This window comes from Takifugu flavidus, unplaced genomic scaffold, assembly GCF_003711565.1.
Source record: "Takifugu flavidus isolate HTHZ2018 unplaced genomic scaffold, ASM371156v2 ctg386, whole genome shotgun sequence".
Classification (NCBI taxonomy): Eukaryota; Metazoa; Chordata; class Actinopteri; order Tetraodontiformes; family Tetraodontidae; genus Takifugu; species Takifugu flavidus.
In genome coordinates this window covers 1-25,505 of record NW_026622007.1, presented here as the reverse complement: position 1 = coordinate 25,505, position 25,505 = coordinate 1, and the positions used below count along the sequence as shown (strand labels likewise).

The window sequence follows — 25,505 nt, the reverse complement described above, 5'->3', positions numbered from 1 at the left end:
AGACCGGCGAGGAAAGGCTCTCTTCCAGAGAGCCTGGCCTGGCTTAATGGAGGGTGAAAATGCCATTGTTCCATGTTCCTGTTTCACTCAGGATACAAAAACACAGCCTCAGCGCATACACGTCTGTAGCTCAGCGCCTCTTCAGAACCCAGCAGAAAAAAACCCCCAAAAAACAGCAGAATGTAAAAATAGACCTGCCACCGAAAGTAGGTGAAGAAAAGTGAACGGCCATGAGCGACACACACACACACACAAAGGTGTTTTCATGGAGATGCAGAGAGGGATACGCACGTGTCCTCAGTTTGTTCGAACTAATCATCCCCTCTGCTCGCGCACAGGCAGCCCACCCATAACTGTTATGACAGGTCATTTGACCCTTGCCGGGCCTTTACGTCTTTGTTAATTGCCCTTGTTTTTTCTCAAACATCCTGAGAGACAGACAGGGACAGGCAGCGCTTGGTTGGATATGGGAAGGGGGGGTGGTTACAGGTTCAGAAAAAGTGAAGGAGGGTGAGTGTTTAGGGTATAGCACAAGTGTTTTTGGGCCCAGATCAAGAGGCCTGCTTTCACTATAATAATAAAGATGAGACGAGCGAACCAAAATGAACAAACCAGAAGGGAAATGGGGTAAGCGGAAGAGAGTGTCTGGCTCTCAGGGGTATCGTGATTAAGTCTTTAATTGTGATGGTGAGAGAACAGAGACAAAACAAAAACACAGGCGGAGGAGGTGAGATGGTCACCAAGTCAGACGGCTGGACTGTGACTGCAAACAGAGAGTGACTGAGTGATGAGTGAGCGTCTCGCTGAGGAGAGCCAGACGCGTACGGGCTTGAAAAGATGATTACGGTGGCTGAGAAGGGTCAATGCGCCGCAAATTAGGAAAGCGCTCCTGACGTGTCCGTGGCGAACGAGCTCGTGAAGTGAATGATGGGGGTCAGCTCCTTTCTGGGAGCCAGATGCTTTTGTGTTTTTGAAATGATTCATCACAGCAGAAGTCTATGGCGAAGAAGACCAATGGAAAAGTAAAAGTAATGGATCTGACATGCATTTAACAAAAAAAGGAAGCTAAAAGGAAATGACAACGCAGCGATCGCTTCAAATGGTCTCGCTCCAATAATGCTTCAAAGAATAATAGCTGCTTCTAATGCTGGCAACATTCTTATTTTACTGGCCATAACAGTTTTTCATTCTACAGCATTGATGTGAAAGTGATAAATGAGCAGAAAAGTTAGAGTGGATGGATTATTTTGAATGATTTATGGAAATCAAAGGCTGTTAATAGTCTGATATACCACTAATGGAGATTACATTGAATTTATCTCCTCAGCGATAATGACTTACTAGCAGATATATGTGATGTCTAACAGAAAACCCGTGTGGGGGGTGGTTCTTTTGGCCGGTGTAGTGAACATTTAAACTGTTCCAGCATGACATTGTGGCACCGCCCCCACTGACTGCTGATTCACGGTGTCGGCCTCAGACTACAAAGCATTCATAATGCATGGAAAGACCCACACACACACACACCGCTGCAGATAAAACCCCTCTCTGTGAACATCGCAGATGGTCTGGGTTCTGAGTAAATGCTCAGCTCGAATGGAGTGTCATACCTTAAATTACCTGGGTGCAGCCAGAGATATTTTCTGCACAAGGATGAAAGGGTTTTTTTTTGTGGCTGTGACATGAATACTTACGGTGACTGGCAGCTCTCTCTCGCTGGAGCCCAGCAGTCCATTGATAGTGCAGTGGAACAGCTGGTCATTATGAAAGCTGATGTTACAGGGATACGAGCCAATCATCACCGAGTATTCTTCTGGTACCAGGTCCAGATCGCTCGGCCCTTTCTGTGCCAGGAAGTAAAAAAAAACAACAGCCATCAGACCAGAGGGGTGCAGTTTGAACAGGCGCAGATAACATTTATAAAGACCAGAGCAGCTTTAAAGTGACATGCAGGCACAATTGCAGACACACACACACACACACAAGCCTGGAAAGCCAACAGCGGCCCCATCACCCAGCTGTCACTCAGAGGAAGCCAGCAGAAAACCCATCCACACTGGGCTCAACTTCGGCTTAAAGCAGCAAACATTCCTGCTGCTATCATGGCCAGAGAAGTTCCTACAAACAAACCAGCTGACAGCGCGCCCAAAATAACATTCTCAGGGCCCTTTTACAGGAGCTGCACAGCCCCCGTTTAACCGAAACATCCAGTGCTTTTACAAGTGAAATTAATTTCACACCGAAACAGAACAAACTGCTGCACGAGGGTTTTGGTCTCTGTACACGGCGTTATGAAATACGTTCCCTGTGTGGAGACGCAGGCAGGGAGGATTTGATGGAAGGGGCTATCAGGTTGCATCGTGGGAAACTTGGCAGTGGGTTTGAAGCTAATACAAGAGACTGAACACAGGACATGTGGCTTTTCAATTTAATGTTGAAATTCAGTGAACATGCAGAAGTTTATAAGTGGCATCTGGGGACTTTACTGAGATCCATATTTTAGAGACAACATATGGCAAACCTGTACGAAAATGCACAAAAGTTGAGAAGACACATGAGGTCCTTCCAGAAATAGCTTTAACATTCACAATGTTTTCCCCTTGTCCATAAATTTGGTCTGTTTCTGCTGCATTTATAAGGCAACAATCCCTTTTTTCAATGTTTCCTTTATTAATAGGAATATGATTCCAGGACTGTACAACGCCGTTAGTATTATACAAGAATAAAGGATAACTCTATTGAAATGCAGCAGAATTCAAATGAAATTGCAAATTTCCCTTTAATTTAACAGCAACACTTGGGGAAATGTTTTTGTTGTGTTTATCCCAGTGTGCTTCCTTGTTTTGATTATACCCTTAAGGCCCTGTCCTGTCTCTGCTGCAGGATGCCACCCCCTGGGCCTCTGTCAACAAAGGCTTCCTAACACACGCATGCACAGGAACACACACCCCCCAAAAAATGTATGCGCACTCGCAATATCGTCACACAAATAACATAAATCCGTTGCAGCGTATTGTAAATTTAACTCAAAAATCGTCATCCTTTTAAACCGTCGGTGGAAAAACAAAGGATTCTTAAGGGCAAAACATGATAGAAAGCAAACAAAACCCACCCACATTCCAGCTCAAGCTTAATATAGGATCTGGCTGAGTGAGACGCTCGCCATAAAACAAACAGTCGCATTCTCTCTGCTGTCTCTCTGCAAAATACTTTAGGTTCCTCCATAAGTGGGAAGCACCTCCCTAAAGACAACAGGAAGAAGCAGCCCACAGTGGGGCCTCGGAGCCACAAACACATCATGTCCAAACCTCCCTATGATGTCATACAGCGCCACAGCCAGCCGCCCTGAAAGGTGACGAATCCGTGAAGACAGGTGCTCACATCAGAGCACACACACACACACATACACACTCTTCATCAACACATTGCAATGGGCCTTTGATGTATTTTATGTGCCTCTGGTTAATGTGAGTGTGAATAAAGCAACGAAAAGAACGCTCATCCTTTAATCCCACAACGTTAGGAGCAGAGGGGAGAAGAAAAAAAACAACATAATGAAAAACAGAAAAAAACAATTATTGTCCTTTTTTTGACATTTTGAAACGTATTTGGATTTCTTGACCCTCTAAAAGACAATCAAAAAAGAAAGAAACTGTGATGAAATTTCACCACATTCCTTTTATGGCCTCACCGAAACCATGAATTAAAATTAATTGTGAGCATTGTGTTTCTCCACTGCACTTGTTTTTTCCCTTTTTTTTGTCTCTATTAAAATAAAAGCCTTCCTTCCTCCTCGAAATAGGCTCGGCAGTGGGAAAACATTCAGCTGCACGTGAGGGACAGATTGATTTGCATCATGTTTTGGTGGGTGGTTGCTGTTGAGGCTTTTGAAATTTTCAAATGCAAGCATATAAATATGCATTTTATTTTGAAATCTTACAAAAATATGATAATAGATCATCATAATAAACATTTAAAGTGTCTAAAAACAGCTCATTCCTGCGGAAGTCGCATCACTTACGTTGATAATGAGAGTCAGTGGCTCTCCAGGGTGATGTTTAATCAGCTTCTCCTTGTTGGCAGTGAAAAACTGAGGGTCCTCCACATATTCCAGCAGGAAGTGATCCTTATTAGGGTCGCCATCTTCTCCTTCTTCATCTTCCTCTTCCTCGCTGTCCGAAGACGAGGAGCTCTCGTCTGTGTAGAGGACCCCGTTCAGGAAGAACCGCACCGAGGTCTGCTGGGACTCGCTGGAAGAGTGGGACGGACAATGGATGGTGGAGTTGGAGATCACGCTGCACATCTGAGGACAAGGACATAAAGGAAGACATTTTCAGACACGTTTTACCATTCCATCCAAAAGTCAGATGATGTACGAACTATACTGTCAAAGGCTGCGTCTTTCTCTAAATACCATCTCGTTCTCTTTTATGATGACCTGAAGGAAAAAAATCAATACAGCTATTGATCAAACCTGCAAAACATTCTATTAATCAAATCACATTTCAGAGTATTTCGTTTCAAGGAACATCCCCTTGGATATGATGTATTTCCAGAGCATGAACTCATCTAGCATGTGAGCGTGGATGAATAGGGTGAGTCCGTTCCCAGTGTGTCCCACGGCTGCAGCACAAACCCACCTCCTCTGTCACCATCTGGAACATTCTATTGTTCAGCTTATTCACTCATAGATTTGTGAAGCAGACACAATTTCCCACAAAGAAGAAGCGCACGAGCTATTTGGAAGTGTGTTTTTCACCTATTGTTAGTGGACTTGAAGTGTTATTGCAGGTATGATTTGAAAGAAATTCCTGACAGGATTACCTGTATGTTTAATGTGAAGCTAAGCTAACCAGTTATTTTTTTGCACTTTTTTCTTTATTTAATGCAAATTTATCAGAGGGTTAGTGAGAACCGCACAGCCGGTTACTCACCGTTTGTCCGATTCCCTCCACCTGCATGACGGCGCTCTGCACCAGATCGAATCCCTGCCCCGTCACGGTGATGGTCCGGCCACCACTGAGACAAACCCACACAAACACACGGAGAATCAACCCCAGGTCATGACAAAAGAATGTCAAATTCACTCTGCAAATACTGTGGGGCCCTGCACCAAAACAACAGAGGAAGAACCCTCGCATATGTCATCAAAGACAACCACCAGCACTCTGCCGCACACATGCCGCGCTATTGTAAAGACAATAGTGAGGAAATGCTGCACATCAGGAGGACATTACTCTGACGGGTTATGTCACTAATGCATGAAAGACACAGTCTTCCGTTATGTCCCTGGTTCTGTTTCAATGCTTGTGGTACGCTCCTACCTGAGGTAGCTCTTGGTGGGTTCGATGAAGAAGATGGTGGGGTTCTTCTTGTAGGTGTAGGTGGTGCTAAGATCATCTCTTTGGCAGGGGAGGTTTTCAAACTCCACACACACACTCACAGAGGAGACATGGGCTTGCGTGACTGCCGGCATGGTGCATTCAATGACATTATCTGTTTTCCTGTGAAATCGGGAACAAGACGCAACTTCAGATTTTGAGAGAGGAGCACTCTTTACCAACGCTATTGCTAATATTCAAGCATAATTGCTGACCTAAACATGACTTACGCAACCCTTGAAAGTTGGAAAACTTCAAATAATAGTAATACAGAAATAATACAAGCTGTACTCACTCTGTAATGACACACTCGTGTGTGCTGTTGACCATGACCCTGACCTGAGAGCCAATATCCAAGTGCTCCCCAGTGATGGTCACCTTAGTTCCTCCAGCATGATAACCTTTGTTAGGCTCCATGTACAGCAGCTTTGGGAGCTAAGCAGCACACAAGATACAGCACGTGAACATGAAAGCACCACATTTATCAAAAAAACATCTGACAACTTCTGTCACAGGAGAAGAAGGGGCTTACTCGAACCGTGATTTGTGCACTACGACGCCTCTCTCAATAGCACATAAATTGTGTCCTGAGCTTATGGGGTTCAAGTCTTGCCTTTAAAGATTGCTTGAAACAGCTGCTGACCATAAAAATGTATTTAAAACCACGATGTAGTGAGTTACAGCGGAGCCAGGCCTCTGGGCAAGAGTGTCACTACGACTAGCAATAATGCCGACATGTGGAAAATCTGCATGCACAAACAATTGTTATGCACAATCCAGCACACGCACGTGCATGACCATGCACGCACAGACCTGGGGCAAGGGCTGCAGCTACCATCATCAGCATTCCTGCTCTATTAGAACTTTCCTATACTCGCAATGAACCTCGCCTTTAGGGAAGCCTCTTATCCTCATTGACAGGATTCACTTCCTCACTGTGCACCGAGGGGTGAAGACCCATTGTATGTCAGGGTGGATGTAAGGAGGCAGATGTTTCCGTCTAAATGTCTGAGGAAGGAGATGCGGTAGAGGCGCATATCCTGTCTGCAAATCTGTAATGTCTTTCTCCCGCAGCTTCCTCTTTAGAGTTGCTCTCTCATAAGGAGCATCTCAGCCTTGGATAAGAGAAGCAGCGAGGTGTTCCCACAGCAGCGTGGTGTAATGTTTGTTGTTCTGGATTATATTCATCTGTGGATATCAAGAAGGGCTTCAGCATCGGGGTTATTTCTCAGTGGGCTAATTCGGAGGCAGAGCAGCTGAAATGATAGACCGCTCCAGGAGTGAATTATGAAAAAACTCTTTGTCTACAGATAAAATAAAACAAAAGCTGTACTTGGGTATTTCCACTGACTGAATGCTCTAAGTCCAATGGGAGACTGTGTGGGTTGAGGTTCATTAACACAATGCCGGCCGGCTCGACCCGGCCAATGATGAATCCAGAGCAAAGGGACATTGAACAATCGACGTATTTGTTTTTGCTGGCAGCGAGCTCAGAATGACAATGGTGCTTGTTTGCAGACCAGATGAGCGTTTGAAGATTCCCACACACTTGCATTCCTCTGACTCATAAAACGCATCTGTTAACACTCAACTGACACACTTGGGATGACTTTCCCAGTGGGGAACAAGAAACAAGCGGGAGAGTAGCGGAATGAGAATGCGGAGGGAGAGAGTTCAGCGGATGTCTGGAGAACACTCACTAAGTAGGAGAAGCTCTCCTTCGATGTCCCCGTCCCGCTCTGTTCCACGTCCACTTGGACAATATCCGTCTTTTCGTCTGCAGACCACCCGGTGATGCACACCAGCCTGGAGAGTTCAAAACATCATAATCAGAGCTGGTTTCCTAAATAAGACTAACATGCATCCCTGCGGCTGTCACACTAATGATTATTATTAATGGATTCCTGTTTTTACAATTCCATACTTTAAAGAAAAGTCTGTATTTTCAGCATCTTAAAAAAACCAAAATGATTTCAAGGAACGTTATTATCATACCAGCACATGTTTATACATGAGATGCTACGAAATTTTGCAGTCGTATCCTGGTTGTAAGCCGACGAAAAACTACATAAAAACAGCAGTACATAAAAAAACACAAGCGCTGTACAAACAGTGAAGCAAGACAAACATCTGACAACATAATACAACAAACAAGCCAAATTTAGCTTTTCTAAAAATGTGCGTCGACAGCGTGAAGTCAGGCAGGTGGTCAATGCTGCACCTATGGGAAAATGTTTATGCCGATGTTTTTGGTGTTTAGTTGCAATAATATTACGGTAATGAGTTGTTGTTGTTGTTGTTGTTTTAAAAGAAAGCTCTAATTCTATACAAAAACCATGCACCTAAATGTAAAAATAATCTTTGGTGCTTAAACTCAAAAGCATTAAACACAAGTACCAGATTGCGTTTGTGACAACTCCAAATCCAAGCTGTTCACTCTTATTCGAAGCTCTTATTGGTGTTGCTGATGCAGCCAGAGATCAGCTGTTTTTAACAACTAATTTATGACAAAAGACATCCAGCCTTATGCTAGGAAAGGTACACTTCGGTGTGATTTATTCAATGTCTTCAATTTCAATTCAATTTATTCGATAGGATTGTCAGTATTTCTGCATGGATCTGTTTTTTTGTTGGTGTCTTAGGTGGGTGGAAGAAACCCTCAGCCAAAATGCCAGAGATTTATCAGGGTAATGAAACAAGGTCAAGAATATCATCTAAGGGGACATTAATTTAATACATTCTGTTTAAATAAGAATGAACTAATATAAATATGGAGATCTCGATCAGGACTTACAAAACAAAGAGACATAATTAAACTTGGGAACGCTGGATATGAGCTAATTTATCAAACCCTAATGCATTTACATACAGAATCCAATAATGCCTGCAGATATCAGGAGATGTAAAGTTCAAAAGCTCCTCCGACCAGATGTTGCTAGCCTCAAAGGAGATTAAGGGGCTGCTGATGATTGTTCTCTCACCTCCTGGCTCTGATTAAGCCGTGTGTCATCAGCGCACCCTCAACAGGGACGTCTCACGTTAATGATAGGGTGGTATACCGAGCTGCGGGATTCTACTGTTCTGGGGCCTCACAGGGATTACGGTACCGGGGGGCACAACCTTTATCACCTCACATGATCCCCCTCCAGGCTGACACCCTGTTGGTTTATTTAGTCAGGTGCCTGGTTAAAACGCACAGCCAGTGATCAGTTGATTGACAGAGGAATGGCGGGGGAACGGGCACACAGAGGAATGGCGGGGAACGGGCACAGAGGACGTGGTGTCATGTACGGTCCTGGCAGGACATGGCGGTGTGATGAGGCTGTGCTCGACAGTTTCGGGCCTGGCAGGGGTCGTGCTATTGGGTCTGAGAGCCGAGAGGACCTATCTAAATGAGATTTCAATGCCAGCACTTTGAAAATGCGTTTTGACCACAGTGTTGCAAGGGATTCATTCATGAGCTGGTTACAGCTGTTCAGAATATCCAAAGAAGTTCAGCATCAGCCATCTGTTGAAAGCAGGGCCTGAATTTCTGCTCATTAATTACAAACCCATCAGGTAAAGAGTGCCATTACACCCAAATTACACTCCTGTCAGTTGTGCCAAGAGGGCAGAAGCACACCTGTTGGAGGAAAATTCATCATGCACCGATTTAGCAAAGACAGAGGGGGGGAGAACAAATGGAATGAAACATGCCCGTTACATCGGTCGCCCTGAGGGAAATCATAGATAGCTTTAACTGAAGTAAACCAGGAAGTCTGCTTCAGGCCTGTGTTCATAAATACACAAACTGAGTGCAGCGCGTTACACGATATCTCTGTTGAAACTATGAGTTCCGAGACTAGAGGAAAACCAATGTAATAAACCTATATGTATCTTGAGCGGTAGAGACAGGGGTATGAAGCCGGACAGTAGCATTTAACAGGGCTATACAGTCTGGGAATTAAATTTAGCCTTTGAAAACGTTTTTATAGTCACTTAAAGAAAAAAAGTATGAGATTTAGTTTCAACATCTGTGAGGGTCTGTAACAATAAATTTCATCAGGCTGTAAGAGCTGCGTAGGTCTCCACAAAAATGTGCTGCACAAACCCATTTTCATTCTGTTTTTCTTAAAGATATGAGCTTTGCAGACATGTAGGTTTCCATATACATCTAATGTGATGTGAGGATCTGATTATTCCCCCAAATCATATTAAATCTACGTGCGTCAGGATGTGAGTGTTTTCTCGCGTGCGCGGTGCGAAATGGACGGGGCGAGGTCCTCTCAGAGCTGACATGATAAACGATAGAGAGGGCAATATGAGCAAGCAAAGCCAAAAGCACAGAGAAGTGCTGCAGTAAATGAGGTGTGCCTGGAACAACGGTGCCATTAATTAAAACGTTGACACTCGGCGGAGGGAGCGCCGGCTCTCCGGTGCTGCTGGCAGCAGACGTGAACTTTAACCTCGCGCACACGAGCCGACACCTGTCTCAACAGTGGAGGTAAATGGGGTTAGACGCGCGTGCTCGCGTGCGTGTTGCACGTGCGCGTTGTTTGATTTTTCAATCAGCTGAGTGGGGGTTATTTTCCTATAGCGGTGTTGTTTTAAACCCTGCATGCATCTTTGAGCAGTCATCGACGTGGAAAAAATGGCTTTCGATTAGCATCTAAATAAGGTTTATAATAAGGTAAGTATGGATTAAATGTTTTGGGTGAATGTAAAGGTGTAAAGTCGGTGGTGTGATGGATGAGATCGATCAAAACGCATCAAATCAATGGGAGGTCCCCACGAGTGTCCCTATAAAACAAATTGTGCTGACGCTGTCAGACATGTCGGGATTTGTCACCGCCACTTCCAGCAGCGAGGACACGCTTGCCTGTCATAACAGCCAGCGTCAGGAGCCAATGAGAAAAGGCGACGCCGGGCGAGAACCTCCGCGGAGTGAAATGCGATTCGCCAGTTTTGGACGTGCGCGCTTTTCTAGGAAAGTGTCAGGCTGCTGGAGTGACAGGTAAGAGCCGCAGGTCACCCTCAGACTGGTCTTAATCCAATGACTGGCTTCAGTGAAGCAAGACCAGATAAACATTTCCATTCCATTACAGATACCGAAGGAAAGTTTGGATGTAACTCTAGTTACTGAGTTTTCCTGTCAAGGCTGGGTCCTGCCGTCACCATGGTGACAGTGTGATGGTCCCTGAGCTCCAGAGGAAAGGTAATGCACTCATTAAAAAAGAGGAGTGTTTTGCATAAAAATGTTTGCGAAAATTAGCCTCCGTGAAAACACAACCACAGAGGGATTATTGATGCTCTTCTGCAGAAAGTGGACATGTACCAGGCAGATTTAGCTAATAACCTGTGAGACTGATTTATGGAGGGAACTTTCATCAACTTATTTACCATGAATGTGGTGCAGATACATAAGCAAGCCACTTGCATGCTGATGAGTATTGTTAAAAACCTCTACAGTCCGGATGACCCAGACAGATCCAGTCTGGGATAACAAGGCAGGAGTGTTTGTGTTAGCAAATCACCCTAGGTTTTTCAGACAATAATTAAAGCATTCAGTAATGCTCAAAAAACTGCTATATTTTAACTACTACTCCTAACCGTGAGTTTGACCCTGGACTGGTTTCCAGTCCCTTAAAGGGAACACACGTCGGTCACTTACACCCCCACCCATATTTCTACCTAATTTGTGCAGGCAGAATGCACTGTTTCCTGTTAATATTCGTTTTAGAAAATAATAATGAAAATGATGCAACTTGTTTTGTTTTTTAATTGTCCAAAAATAAGGAAGATTCTACGTGGGTATCGCCATCTCCTCCTGTTGGACTTGGAAGTGTTTAGATATATATCTAAAAAATTGTTGACACTTTCTTCAACTCGTGACAGGGCTGCACTGCTGCTGTTTTGACAGAAGGAATCGGTTCTATAGAATGTTAGAATCTATTTTTAGCTCATCACCAACTCATGTCAGTCATGGAAAGATATCTGTATCATAGCTGCCAATAGGTGCTTTAGTAAGCTAAACTTTTTTATCATTACTGCTCTCTGAAACAATTTCACCTCAGGCAACTGCCAAGATGATTTTATTTGTTTTTATGTTTTTTTTTTCTTTTTTTGTGCAAACTCTTTTCTGTCTCTGAGAGTGAGGCTGAGGTCTCAACCTTGAGTGAATTCACATTGCACACAATGAGATTCAAATTCAGCCTTTAAACAGCTGAACAGACTTTGATGTGCACAATTATGGTGGATCCCGTCGTATTTATTCGACATTTATTGGGCACATTCGAGACTCTTTTCAGCACTTTTCTCTGCAGACGAGATGACTGACAGCTTCCTTTAGCCGTTAAATGTAAAATACACCTCAGACTCAACTCTGCTTTCACGCAGCGCCGAAGGCTGAAATGCATCTGTAACTTCTTTTTTTTTTAAAGGTTTATTGATTCTGACAGTTACTGTACATTTTCCAACCAGCCACTCACTGGGCAAATGCACATTTGTTTTATTTAAATCCTTGTCATTTGACAGCTTAGATGATGTCAAAGATAAACGAATGAGGCAATGGTAATCAAATAACACTATGTAAACGCACAGGCTACAATCCCACATGTGCAGAGTCATGAATAATAATAATAATCCATATGTTATTATAATACTCACTCCAGGGAGACGGTGTAACGATCAGGCAGCAGCGAACACGGCACGTCTCCAATGGAGACCTTTACTGCTTCTGCCCTCCGGCCCAGGTTTCTGCCTTGTACTGTCAGTAGGGTGCCTCCTTCGACCGGACCCCTCAGAGGGAAAATCTGACAAAGACAGGAGGGGAAGCAATGAACGGGGAGCAAGAAAGACCCAATAAATCGCGGCTCTGAAGCAGATTACCGGGCGCTAATGACGGACGATAACAAACGTGACACAAATTTACGAGAATGAGGATGTCACGGCTGGTGTTGATGTTGAGTGTGTGTTGCCTAGAGAAACAAGGACGAGTGGCTCTTCATCTGAAGACAAGATTTAGGTGTACACACACATACAAAGCAGACTCTTAACTGTGCCACTCTCAGCCTCTAATCCTCTACAGCACATGCAAATAAAGAGCAAGCTAAGAGCCCCCTTCACATCCCGCAAGAGACAGAACGAGTGAAAGAGAGAAGGGACTGGAGAGCACGGCAGAAAGGTGGATGAGTGGGGAGGCAATTTAGGGAACTGAGTGTCAGAGAAGAGTGAATGCTGGTGGTAGCAGCGGCGGGAGAGCACAGCCTCAACAGGGGAATTAATGAACAGAGCCGTTCCCCCTTTCATCTATTTCCCTGCGTTTGCAGCGTGAGATACCTCGGAGCCATTTCTTTTGTTGTTTAGAGGCTCACTAAGATGCAATGTTGAAGCCTTTTGTCTCCCTGGGTTCGGGCTCAGGGGGAGCAGAAGGAAAGAGAGAGGTGGACTGACCTTCGCCGAGGCTGTGGCCATGGTTTTAGAGATAACGTCTCCTGTTCCTATCCTCTCTCCACCACTGTAGCAGAAGCCAGCTGTGCAAACTGTTTGCTTTTATGAATAACCCTCCCTCCCCTGGCTGGGGGGTCAGTATGACACCCTCTCATGTTCGCCTGGCTCCGCACTATCAGAAATGGAAATTAAAGAATGAAAACAGCACCTCTGTTTGGTCTGGCTGAGAGGGTGAGGTTCAGCATTTAGATAAGTTGAAGGCTGTGAGAAGGACAGTGCAGGAAAATAAACATCTGATGTCCCAGCTGGACTGGTGGGGAGGGGGGGTCAGCAAAGTGTAAAGAGTGCATTAATATCATGAGAAATGCAATGTGTTGGAGGCCAGAACCATTAATTACAGTGCTTCTGTGGAATCCAGACCACAGGAAGTGATTCACATGTTATTCTGGTTGCATTTAAGCTCGGGTGAAAACAGCAACCCACGCGGGTCACGTTACGCCATTCAGCCCGTAACTGACTGCATATGCACACCGGCCACGGCGTAACGGATGAATACACACCTTTGGAGCAGCAAGCAGAGTTATTTATCACCATGGTGCATTTTGGAGCACCCTGCATGTCCCTGTGGTGTCGTTGAGCGGCATCAGCATCAGCTGGTGTGCTGTTCATTTACACCTCTTAGAAGTCTGTGAGTCCTGATTTACAGCACCAACTCCATCAGGCCTCTGGAGAGCTCATGTGTGTGAACGTGTCTACACACACACACACACACACACACAAAAAACCTCTACAAAGAATGCCATGTGGATATTGAACACATTTGACAGCTAAGCTATTCCATATACTTGCTTTCAAATATGAAATATTCCACATGTTTTTGATGTGCAGGTTCATATCCAGCACTAGATCAGCCGATGGTATCCATGTGTTTTCTTTACCAATTCCTTTTTCTGATTCTGACCCGATCTGTTTTATCCTCCTCTCCTCACTCTAATTCCAGTGAATCTGGCTAATCAACGAGGACAACGAGGACAAAAACAGGAAAAGGCCTCTCGCAGGCCCATAGTCTTCTACGCCCTTTCTCTGTCAAGTTAGTTTTCCGTACCATATTCCAGACTGTTTAGGTTCTTTTCATGTCGTGTATGTCAGAGCCTGTTTCAAACAATTATAAACCATTGATTTTGAAACAACGAGAACTAGCCTATGTATAAACACGAGGAGAAAGGAGCTACAGGGATAATGCGTCCATTGTCTGACATCAATGGAAATAATTTTTCATTAGAGGGGTTGTGGTGAAGCTGAGCGAGGAATAAATTACTCCTGCATATTATTGATATTTGCTCGTGACACAGATTGCCTTTGACGACACAGAGCCATAAAAAAAAAATCACCTTGGCCGTGCATGGCCACATTTCAAAACAAAGAGCTGCTCAAGTACGTGTGAATGTTTCGGGTGAGCTGTTCCCTCCCTCCGTGAGCTCGCGTACTCCGGCTGAAAAACCCCTGTGAATTCCCTGGGAAAACATGGCTGCCAAAGCATTGCATCACACACCCTGAAGAACCACAGCCCCAATATCCTTTCTGCAACCCGCTCCCCTGAGAAAGCCAGTGGGAGTGTGCATGTGTGTGTGAGAAAGGGAGTGAGAGAAAGCGCACCGAAACAGTAATCTACCCACACATTCAGTATCTCAGTCTGGCTAACTTCAGTCACTTAAGAAGTCCACACAAGTTTGACTCTCATGGAGCATCCTGTTAGTCACAGTGTGCTGACAGCTACAAAGAATGGGGGATAATCATGAATGCTTCAATATGGCCTATTTGAGCCACTCTCACACAGTGCACATGTGAGTGTATGTGTGTGTGTGTGTGTGTGTGTGTGCTTTGCCTGCTTTGTTCTGCTTGCCTATTCTCCTGGGCTGACCAGGTTTTATCTGCAGGAAGTTCAGGCCGACTGGCTCTCATGTGAGCCGTGCTTCCCCTGACCACATACTGAGGCCGGGCTTGCGCATAAAATTCAGTAGCGACAGAAATGGCCAATGAGACAACTGTTAATGGACCCGTGAAACACCGCTGAAAAGGAGGAGAGCTGTTTGCGAGCTCTGTAAAGATTTTAAAGGCCTTGCTGGTCATCATGATGAGGATTCTATGGGACCGCCTTCAGACGAATGGCTCTTAAGTCTTTTGTGGTTTTGGTCCAAAACCTTCACTCTTTCTTTTGACTTGTGTGATTTCCTAAGCAGACTGTTTATACACAGTGCACTTATATAAAGCAGAAGGTGTCCTCATGCTCTCCTGAGTAATTGCAGATTGACTCTAGTTTGTCCCCCGAGGGTTGTGGTTAAGTAAGTGCTAAACACTGACTTGTTATAAGTGAGTGGCCTCCTTTAGAAAGGCTCTATTCCAACACTCTCCCAGCTGCCAGGTTTACACAGAAGGGCCACAGGGGCCACCAAACCATGTGAGTGACCCCATGATTTACTGTAAATGCTTGACAAATGGAGCATGCAAGCACCAAAGTGGAGGTGGAGTAAGCCAAAACAGGGGTTACTGTGGGATCTACCTATATGGATCTCGGGGGACGGACACTGCTCCACGATCGGGCTGGCAGTCTCCCGTGGCTTACAGCTGTTTTCACACCACCACAGAGGTGTTCCTGATCCTCCCTGCCCCAGCATTGGGAACAGTCTGAACTGCCAACTTTACAGTTGTAGACCTCCACTGGAGGGAGAAGAAAGAGAAAGACAATTAGCCTGGTTGCACATCATTTCAGCACTGTTTTGCCATTGTGGAGTCCAGCACCAGCCTTGGATTAAAACCCTAAAAAAACTTTCTTCTCTGAACTCTATATGTGGGGACTCTAAAGACACACTGTTTTTTCTGGAAGCAAAAAGGTAACCGAATGAGGTCCTAAGATGGGGGTCCCTGTAGCATGTCATGGGGGGAAAGGTAGGGTTGGCAGGATGTGGGTTTAAACGTTTCTAAGCGAGATGAAAGTATTCTAAGAAAGTGGCATTGAAGCTTTGGGAGGGGGCTAGGAGTGTCTGGAGACCCAGGGTAGCAGGAGGTGAGGGACACCTCTGCTGCCCGCTCAGCAAAGAGCGCAGCTCCAGGCGTCAAGTCCGACTTTACGGAAACGACGTAATCCGGCCAGGACTTTCAAAATACACCTCCCAACATCTGACTCCGTTACACACATCTGTTAGGACATATACTGCACAATACATGTATAGATGTATATTTAAACACCGGGTTTTATTTCACATCAAATTCCATGTTATAAAGTTAAAGCGAAGCATCTATCAGGGGTCAGGCTCCATTGCTCTTGAGAAAAGGAATCCACTTTCTTAGTGTCATCGGTTCCAGAGCGATGCAAAAATTAGGAGTCACCAAAGGATCAAACCTTTGAGGTTAAGAATAAAGAAGAAGTGTCAGTTAAAAGAAATCGATAACAGAAATATGCCCCATCTCCACATTATACAGGTGTTACAAAGTCAACACCTGAGTTTGTAGAAGTATTGTACAGAAAGACTCATTAGTTTTCTTTGCTAATGAGATGATCACTACAAAATGAAGGAAACCATGGAGGAAAACATGGAAGTGCAGTTGGGGAGGGAGCAGCTTGAGCCCCTTGGGAATCCCCTTCTTGGTAGCATTTTTGCTGACAGCAGAACACGCACATTTTCAGAGAGAACATGGTTGGCCTCTCTGCTTTCATTGGTTTTGGGTCTTCCACAGTGAACGGTAACTAAATTAGTGATTAGTAATTATGATGGAAGGGGACCCAGTCTTCTTATTGCAGCAATGATCCTTGAATAACAGTCACTACAATTTATGTAGCTTTCCAACGTAAGGTAGGATTGGTGCCTCCAAGTCTAGCGTTTATAGCATCACCTTATTTATCTGTATAGTGACAGTTGAACGTGAAAGCTTAACCTAAAGAATTCTCAGAGCATCCAGGATTTTTAAGGGAACAGGAAATCCTGCAGCCATTTTCTTTAATATGACGTCTATAATCTATATAACCTCGGAAAGTAGAAGCGGTGAATCTTTTTAAACTGCATCCGCCCATGTGTGTTGTTTGTTTTAAGTAGCCACATGGAAATCTTAGTCATCCAGATGTTATCAGGCCAGTCAGCTCAGCTTCCTACTTCTAACTCTCAGTGTTTTATCAAATAAAATAAAATAAAACTGGCTTGTCTAATCTGCTCTTTTATTTTAGCGTTAATGTTTTTATTAGATAATTATTTGTGCTTTTCATGTGCCCCCTCATGTGGATTTTTTTGTTTGTCGTGTCTGGTTTTGTGCTTTTCTGTCCACCTGCAGAAAGACCACCTGCCTATACACACACACACACACACACACACACACACACACACACACACACACAACCACACACACACACTCACACACACAAAGATGTGTATTAGAAGCTGCAGCTGGCTCTATAAACAGTGGTAATTTTACATTTGAAGATGAAAATAACAGCACCAAACTCCTTCACCACCACTCCTTCAACCCCCACAAATGTTCTATTGTATTTCTATTAAACTGTAATCAAATGAGTGCGGTCCTGTTGTCTCATGTTTAAAAATCCATCCATACTATGTGAACGACTAAGAGTTATTGCTGGTTTAGACTTTTACCCTCCTGTGTTAGCTTCAAGCTGATTTTTGATATGTTCAAAGAGCGTCTAACCACTTCCCTGTGTAGTTATTTCCTTTTTGAGTGAACCTGAGTGGACTCTTCAGTGTTCACCTGTCCCCCAAACAACTCATTAGTCTCATAAAAAGTGCTTCTATGTGCACTTTTTTCTTTTTCTGCTGTGCTGTTTTGCTGGTTGTATCAACACCAGCAACAACGTCATCTGTTGAAAAGCCCAAAATCTTTCATGTGGAAACTCCGGCAGACAAACCTCCTCACTGACTTTCTATAATAATATGAATGATTATGACAGTTTTATTACCATAAAAAGTAAGAAAGTAAAGCAAAGTTGCCAGAATATTTAAACAAAATTTCAAAACTTACAGATCATTTTCTGCTCTCTGTGGGACATGAGTGACGGTCCTGTTGAGAGGACATCCTGGACTCTCTCAGGAGGTCAACGGAGGTCACAATTTGTGTAGTGGACAATGGGACTAACTACCTACAGCTTCTGACCAGTTTCAACAGTTCAGGAAGAAGTAAGGCTGAGAGAAGCTTAATAAGGAAAGTGGAAGAACAGTCTGACCTCTGGAAGTCCCACTGGTCTGGGACTGGATAAAAAAAATGGCTACATTTGGGATTTGGAAAGGATCTTTTTGTTCTACAGACCCTCCCAAGAGGAACACACCCTCCAAAGCTCTCCTGGGAAGATGGTGAAGAAGGGAATCCCTCACCATGTAAGTCAACAGCTTTTTAAACTTTTTAAAGTGGTCACACTCCAGATGTTGGAAATGGAGCCACTTCTGAGGAGGATCTAGCATGAGGATCGAGGATGAAGACGTCCGGGGAGGGCCTGATGGAGGATTCATTTGTGATTTAGGCATCATGCTGTGAAAGTGAGGGACGAAGAAGGAAGACGTTTATAAAGTGCAGCAAATCCATATTTGGACACAAAATATGGCTCCCTGCTGAACTGGCCGGTGCTTGATTTGCTTTCTGTGCTGTCTGGGGAACCATTTAAGAGTCAAATTAACTATCAAAAGAGGTTTTCTGTCAAGGTTTTTGTTGATATGTATTTGTACCACTGGGAAGGAGAAAAGCTGCTCTCACTTCCACGCTACGTTCTTGTATTTGATGTATTTGGTGTTCTACTGCCCCCTGTCGTATAACTGACTGACATGCAGCCATTTCATACATCAGCCCAACTCAGATTTGGTCAAAATGAGATATTTGGTGCCTGTTTTTTGGATTTGTTTGTTTGTGATTTTTTTCCTTCAAAATAATCACATTGTTTGCCTCAAAGGGCTTCACAGGCTGCACAGTTATGACATGCTAAACCCAAAAGACTGCACAGCAGTACACACACACACACGCACACGCACACACACAACACACACACACACACACACACACACACACAAACAAACACAAAAAAACACTTGAGTTCTGGACTGCAGAGTCACAATATCACTGACAGTGTTCTGTTACCTGCTATGACCTTGAACTGACCTTAATTTGCCAGTAGTAAAAGTAACAACTGAGGGATAGCGCCACCCACCACCAACGATGGAAACGCACAGATGTTGCTGTTCTTCTGATTGCTAATATAATTTGATTTAGTTATATAATTCTCTTCAGGATCTTTAAAAAAAAACAAACAGAGGTATGTTGTCAACACATCAAAAACATTAAAACCCACTTTTTTCAGGGATGAGGAAGTCAAACAAGGTAACAGGTAGGAAAAACATGGATGAAGATTGATTATTATCATAATGATAAAAAATATAATAATAAAATAATAGCAATAATAATACGAATAATATACACTTATACGTTCGGCTCTTTAGCGCCGCCCTAGTGGCTATCTGGAGCTTTTTCAAAAATATGAAAATGGAAAAAGATGGTGTGAATATATTTTTTTTTATTATAATTTCTCTGCCACAGGAAAGACACAACAAACATTCTTAAAATTTCCAATGCTGTAAAAACTGTGTATAATAAATATTTAATTTCAACATCTCATTATAATAGAAGTTAAACTTAAAGCACCATCGTACACCAGAGTGGTCACGTGGTGCGTCATTCTCTCCAGGATGAGCTGCACTGAGAATAAACATTTAATCAGGAATGCTTATTATGGATTGAGTTTGATCTCATTTCCTACAAGAACACCTTATTTGGATGTGTGATGTCACTCAGAAGCTGCTCCAATCTGCTCATTCTGAAGACAGGAGCTTCTTCAGCAGCTTTCAAGCGAACATTTACACATACTCTTGATTGTTGGTCCAGTTCTGGACTCATTAGTCTCATAAAAAAGTGCTTCTTTGTGCACCTTTTTCTTTTTCTGCTGTGCTGTTCTTTTGCTGGTTGTAATCAACACCGGTCATCTGTTGAAAAGCCCAAATCTTTCATGTGGAAACTCCGGCAGACAAATCCTCGCTGACTTTCTATAATATATGAATGATTATGACAGTTTTATTACCATAAAAAGTAAGAAAGTAAAGCAAAGTTGCCAGAATATTTAAACAAAATTTCAAAACTTACAGATCATTTTCTGCTCTTGTGGGACATGAGTGACGGTCCTGTTGAGAGGACATCCTGGACTCTCTCAGGAGGTCAACGGAGGTCACAATTTGTGTAGTGGACAATGGGACTAACTACCTACAGCTTCTGACCAGTTTCAACAGTTCAGGAAGAAGTAAGGCTGAGAGAAGCTTAATAAGGAAAGTGGAAGAACAGTCTGACCTCTGGAAGTCCCACTGGTCTGGACTGGATAAAAAAATGGCTACATTTGGGATTTGGACAGGATCTTTTTGTTCTGCAGTCCCTCCCAAGAGGAACACACCTCCAAAAGCTCTCCTGGGAAGATGGTGAAGAAGGGAATCCCTCACCATGTAAGTCAACAAGCTTTTTAAACTTTTTAAAGTGGTCACACTCCAGATGTTGGAAGTGGAGCCACTTCTGAGGAGGATCTCGCATGAGGATCGAGGATGAAGACGTCCCGGGGAGGCCTGATGGAGGATGCATTTGTGATTTAGGCATCATGCTGTGAAAGTTAGGGACGAAGAAGGAAGACGTTTATAAAGTGCAGCAAATCCATATTTGGACACAAAATATGGCTCCCTGCTGAACTGGCTGGCCGGTGCTTGATTTGCTTTCTGTGCTGTCTGTCTGGGGAACCATTTAAGAGTCAAATTAACTATCAAAAGAGGTTTTCTGTCAAGGTTTTTGTTGATATGTATTTGTACCACTGGGAAGGAGAAAAGCTGCTCTTACTTCCACGCTACGTTCTCGTATTTGATGTATTTGGCAAATACATCAAACACACTCAGTGCCACACATATTTTGTGTCCAAATATGGATTTGCTGCACTTTCCTGAACTATGGAAACTGGTCAGAAGCTGTAGGTAGTTAATCCCATTGTCCACTACACAAATTGTGACCTCCGTTGACCTCCTGAGAGAGTCCAGGATGTCCTCTCAACAGGACCGTCACTCATGTCCCACAGAGAGCAGAAAATGATCTGTAAGTTTTGAAATTTTGTTTAAATATTCTGGCAACTTTGCTTTACTTTCTTACTTTTTATGGTAATAAAACTGTCATAATCATTCATATTAAAGAAGTCAGCGAGGATTTGTCTGCCGGAGTTTCCACATGAAAGATTTGGGCTTTTCAACAGATGACCGGTGTTGATTACAACCAGCAAAAGAACAGCACAGCAGAAAAAGGTGCACATAGAAGCACTTTTTGTGAGACTAATGAGTTGTTTGGGGGACAGGTGACACTGAAGAGTCCACTCAGGTTCACCCAAAAAGGAAATAACTACACAGGGAAGTGTTAGACGCTCTTTGAACATATCAAAAATCAGCTTGAAGCTAACACAGGAGGTTAAAGTCTAAACCAGCAATAGCGCTTAGTCGTTCACATAGTATGGATGGATTTTTAAAAACATGAGACAAGAGGACCGCACTCATGTACAGTTTAATAGAAATACAAGAACATTTTGGGGTTCAAGGAGTGGTGGTGAAGGAGTTTGGTGCTGTTATTTTCATCTTCAAATGTAAAATTACCACCTGTTTATAGAGCCAGCTGCAGCTTCTAATACACATTCTTTGTGTGTGTGTAGGCAGGTGGTCTTTCTGCAGGTGGACAGAAAGCACAAAACCAGACACGACTGTGACGGGTTTGGTATGGACCCAAGTGTAGTACAAAACAGGCAATAACTGATGATCAGTTAACAGGTTTATTAACTGTAATCTGGCAAACAAAGAACAGTTCGAGGGCGGGGCAGTGGACTTGGTCGAGGCAGGCAAAAGTTCAGTAACCTGGAGGCAGGCAGAATCAGGCAAACAATCCAGAGGGAGACTGGCTGAGCTCGTGGTCAAAACAGAAGACAGAGTTAATTTACCGGGGGTCAGGCAGAGCAGGCAGGTCGTAACAGGCAGGGTCGAGTCCAGGAAGACAGGCAGGTAAACGCTGGAAGGTCATGCATAGCAGAGACAATCTGGCACTGAGTGAGTGTGAGGCTGGAGAATATATACTGATAGGTGAACTGATTGATGAGTGAGGGCAGGTGTGTGATCAGTGAGTGAGGGCAGGTGTGGTGATCAGAGGGTGTGGGTGTGAGCAGGGGAGTGGAAAAGTACTGAGTCCATGGGCTGGAGCAGAGTGTGACATATTGACTGACTTTCTGTATTTTTTGTCATCTAACCACAAGTAATGTAGATGTAAAACTCCGATCATGTCTAAGCAAACCTTCAGAAAGCAGAACATTCATTCGACAGATCGTCCTTTCCCAGTGCCAACGTCCAGAACAATGTGGATTACTCTTTGTCTTTTTACACTTTTCTTTTTAGCAAGAATTGAAGCTCTGGGTGAGTTGCGTCGTCCTGCGTATCAGTGGTCCTGTCATGACATTTTTGGGGTCCAGTGAGGCTCATCACTCCAAAGTAAAACATTTACAAAGTGACATTAGGGACTTTAACTGAATTGCTCTTTGTCACATTGGCTAAATGTGATGTTTTTCATGTTCTGGTTGGGTTTGGGTTTATCTTGTGACTTTCTCTGACCTTGATTTCTACAGACTGCAATGCTGTTCCCCACTGGTGTTCGCAAGCAAACGGCTCCTGGACAAAGTAAGTCAGGAAATGTGCTGTTAGTAATGATCCCTACTGCCCTGTGGCAGTTCACAGATTTATTCACTTGGTATTTTAAGTTTACTCTATGTGACAATAATAACTGATGTTTTGAAAGGATATTTTCCATCTGCTCCTGAAGTCAGATCTTCTGTAATTTTTCATTTTAACCCTCACTAATTATTTTAGTTTTATTTTCTGTTCAATGTCTGACATTCTTTCAGTTTTTCTTTCACCCAATGAATATTTGATTGCTGTTTAGCTCAGGAAGGTGTGATTGTGACCATGTCGGCTGATCAAAATATTCATCCGATCTTAGAAATTATGACTATGAAGGTCAGACTCTCCTGGAGCATGAGTGCTGGTATTCTTTAGTCAAGCTCGTGCTTAATCAGTCCGCTTTGTGATCAATTCAACACCATCTTCCGTCTTTTCTTGGCATACAAAGCTGAAAATAAATGATCTCTCACAGCCTTGTAATAGTAATAGTGACACGAGGAAAAGTTAACTGTAACAGACGCTGCATAATTAAGTATCTGCACCTTCCTGTCAGCTTTATTAAAAAGAAACGTTCTAAAACCCTTTTGAGGAAAGTCAAGGCTTCTGACGCAGACAGACGCTCTCTGCCATGAAATGATCCGTATTAGCCCCCCATGACGTAGCAACAAGGACTTTTAAGGAAATGAAACTTTCTGCAGCGTTATTTCGAATTTTCCTACACTTTGAATGCAGACGTTAGGTTTAAACATAAGTAGGCGTGAAACGTGCAAGCCTCCAGTTCAGGTGTATTGTAACTGATTAAATGTGTGTTGATAGGTGTTATGAGCGGGAAATTACCACCTGTAGGCAAAGACTGCGACATTTTAACTTCCACCATCTGAGGGTAAATGTGTCGGAAGAAGTGAGGCCATATTTTTCTGTACATAAACATGATATTCCGATTTAATACGCTTCCCTGTTCTAATTAATTTCTGTGTATTCAGGCTGAAAGATCAGTGACTAACTGTAGGGTTACGTCCCATCCTCGGCTCTCCAAATGAGCAGAGGCAACGTGTCCGATGACGAGGTGCTGCTGGTCGTCACTGTGCTCAACAGCAACTTCTTCCAGGTAAACAGCTGTAAACACTCTGAGCTCTACAAATATACCGTTCTTTAAGTAGAGAAAACAGCTGCAATTCAGAGATCATCACAGCAGGAATGTGGATCAAATGGGGGAGAGATCTGTAAACATGTCGGAAAAATCCGAATGATATAAGAGGCTGTCGTTCAGGATAATGATTTTGTACAACTTTCAAACTCCCAGTGAGGGAATGTACATTAAAGTCACATGTCCTTGTTGCTGGCAGCCTGCTCCCGCTCCAGTGGGGGGAAAGGACGGTCGGCAGGGCGCTCTCACCGCCGTTCAGGCACTGTTTTGGACGACTTAGTTGTGGTCGTGAAGGCCGGCAGCAGACGTGTCAGGGACCTCTTACATCCTGTCAGATTGACCTTCAGACGCGATAAAGAGGTGAACGTCTTTCTTGCATTATTCTTGGACTATTATTCCATTCTTTTATTTCATTTTGAAGACGAGCGCGTTCGATGTTTCAGATAGAAGAGGCAGCTTGTGTGTTTTGGCAGGAGACATACCTGGATGACAGAACGGGTGAGCATCCAAAGACAAGATGCAACAACATTTGTGGGGTTTTTGTAATTCTGTGTGTGTGTTTGCAGGATATTGGAGCACAGAGGGTTGCCATACCAATGTGACTCAAGCTGAGATAGTTTGCTGCTGTGACCACCTCAGCTTCTTTGCTGTAGTAGTGGAAGTAGTGGAAGCAGTGGAAAAAGCCAGTGCCCCAGCATTGAGCTACATCAGCTTCATCAGCTTCACCGGATCCGCTCTGTCTGTCCTCTTCACAATCTTGGCTTTAATCATCTATGCCAGGATACAGTAAGTGAAGAGAGGTCGTGACCATCACCATCCCATTAGTGTCATCATCATCATCATCACTGACAGTTCTCAGAAACAGGAAGGAGCTGGTTATTTAAACAGGGTGCACATTGATGCAATTAAGTGGAAATTCAGAAAAAAGAGAACATTTTTTTATCATGATTATTATGTCAGTTGGTGTCAAACACAAAAACACCCCTGATCCTGCATATTTGTCTGATTACATGGCTTCCATCTGTTCCATGCACGCCATAAAAGGTCACCATGTTGTTTGTCTTCCAGACAACGGCATCCAAATAAGACAGTTTGTGTGCACCTCCACCTCACAGGAGCGTTGCTGTGCCTCCACCTCAGCTTCCTGCTGAGCAGTTGCTGGGTTTTGGTGCTTGATGTAGCTGATGAGGACTGGATCTGCAAGGGCCTGGGTCTCTTGTTACACTTCTCCCTGATGGCCACCTTCCTGTGGATGGCTGTGGAAGGGTTCCATCTCTACCTGCTCTTAGTCAGAGTCTTTAACATCTATATCAAGAGATACGTGCTCAAGCTCAGCCTGGTGGCATGGGGTGAGGGGACCGTACCAAGTATTTAGAATCTTATTCTCTCCTATGTTTTCTTCAAAAATGGCTTAAATTAAAGTTCTGGCTTTGCTTTCAAGTCCAGCTGACGTCTCTTCTGTGCTTCTTTTGTCTTGGCGCAGGATTGCCAACGCTGACCGCGGTGCTCTGTGTGAGCTTTAAGGTTTATGGTAAACACACAATTCAACTGAAAGGTGACGACAACTACAACTCAACTGTGCAGCTGTAAGATGCTGGAACTCACGGGGTGAATGCTGGGTTTGCTTCTTTCTGAACTAAATCAGCTTCTCTTTCCTCAGATGTTGGATAAGCAGCCAGTTCCCGCAGGGCCTGTTGATCAGCTACATCACGACCGCGGCCTTACCCTTCCTGGTGGTACTGTTTAATTTTTGCATGGTCTGCCTGGTGGTGT

At 43.8% G+C, this 25,505-nt stretch overlaps 2 protein-coding genes across 2 annotated transcripts; one reads left to right on the top strand and one right to left on the bottom strand.

Annotated features, from left to right (window-relative positions):
- Window positions 1–1,601: 1,601 nt before the first annotated feature.
- LOC130520452 (plexin-D1-like) lies at window positions 1,602–12,274 on the bottom strand. Its single transcript, XM_057024161.1, has 7 exons — window positions 12,027–12,274; window positions 7,082–7,187; window positions 5,677–5,816; window positions 5,325–5,504; window positions 4,935–5,019; window positions 4,022–4,303; window positions 1,602–1,844 (listed from the first exon to the last, which is right to left on the bottom strand). Exons 3-7 carry the CDS (start codon window positions 5,796–5,798, stop codon window positions 1,617–1,619), a joined length of 897 nt encoding a protein of 298 aa, XP_056880141.1. The 5' UTR covers window positions 5,799–5,816; window positions 7,082–7,187; window positions 12,027–12,274; the 3' UTR covers window positions 1,602–1,616.
- A 12,402-nt stretch (window positions 12,275–24,676) lies between these two features.
- Window positions 24,677–25,498, top strand: LOC130520451 (adhesion G-protein coupled receptor G5-like; the record flags this gene model as incomplete). Its single annotated transcript, XM_057024160.1, has 4 exons — window positions 24,677–24,687; window positions 24,801–25,081; window positions 25,216–25,318; window positions 25,393–25,498. Coding segments are annotated over exons 1-4 (501 nt in total), but the record flags the coding sequence as incomplete, so codon positions are not given.
- Window positions 25,499–25,505: the final 7 nt, after the last annotated feature.

Bases quoted from the DNA above. Each gene is read 5' to 3' on its own strand.
- LOC130520452 (XM_057024161.1), bottom strand. From the start codon at position 5,798: ATGGAGCCTAACAAAGGTTATCATGCTGGAGGAACTAAGGTGACCATC. The intron at 5,505-5,676 runs GTGAGTACAGCT...CCGATTTCACAG, and splicing joins CACGAGTGTGTCATTACAGA to GAAAACAGATAATGTCATTG. The intron at 5,020-5,324 runs GTAGGAGCGTAC...GGTTTGTCTCAG, and splicing joins CCCACCAAGAGCTACCTCAG to TGGTGGCCGGACCATCACCG.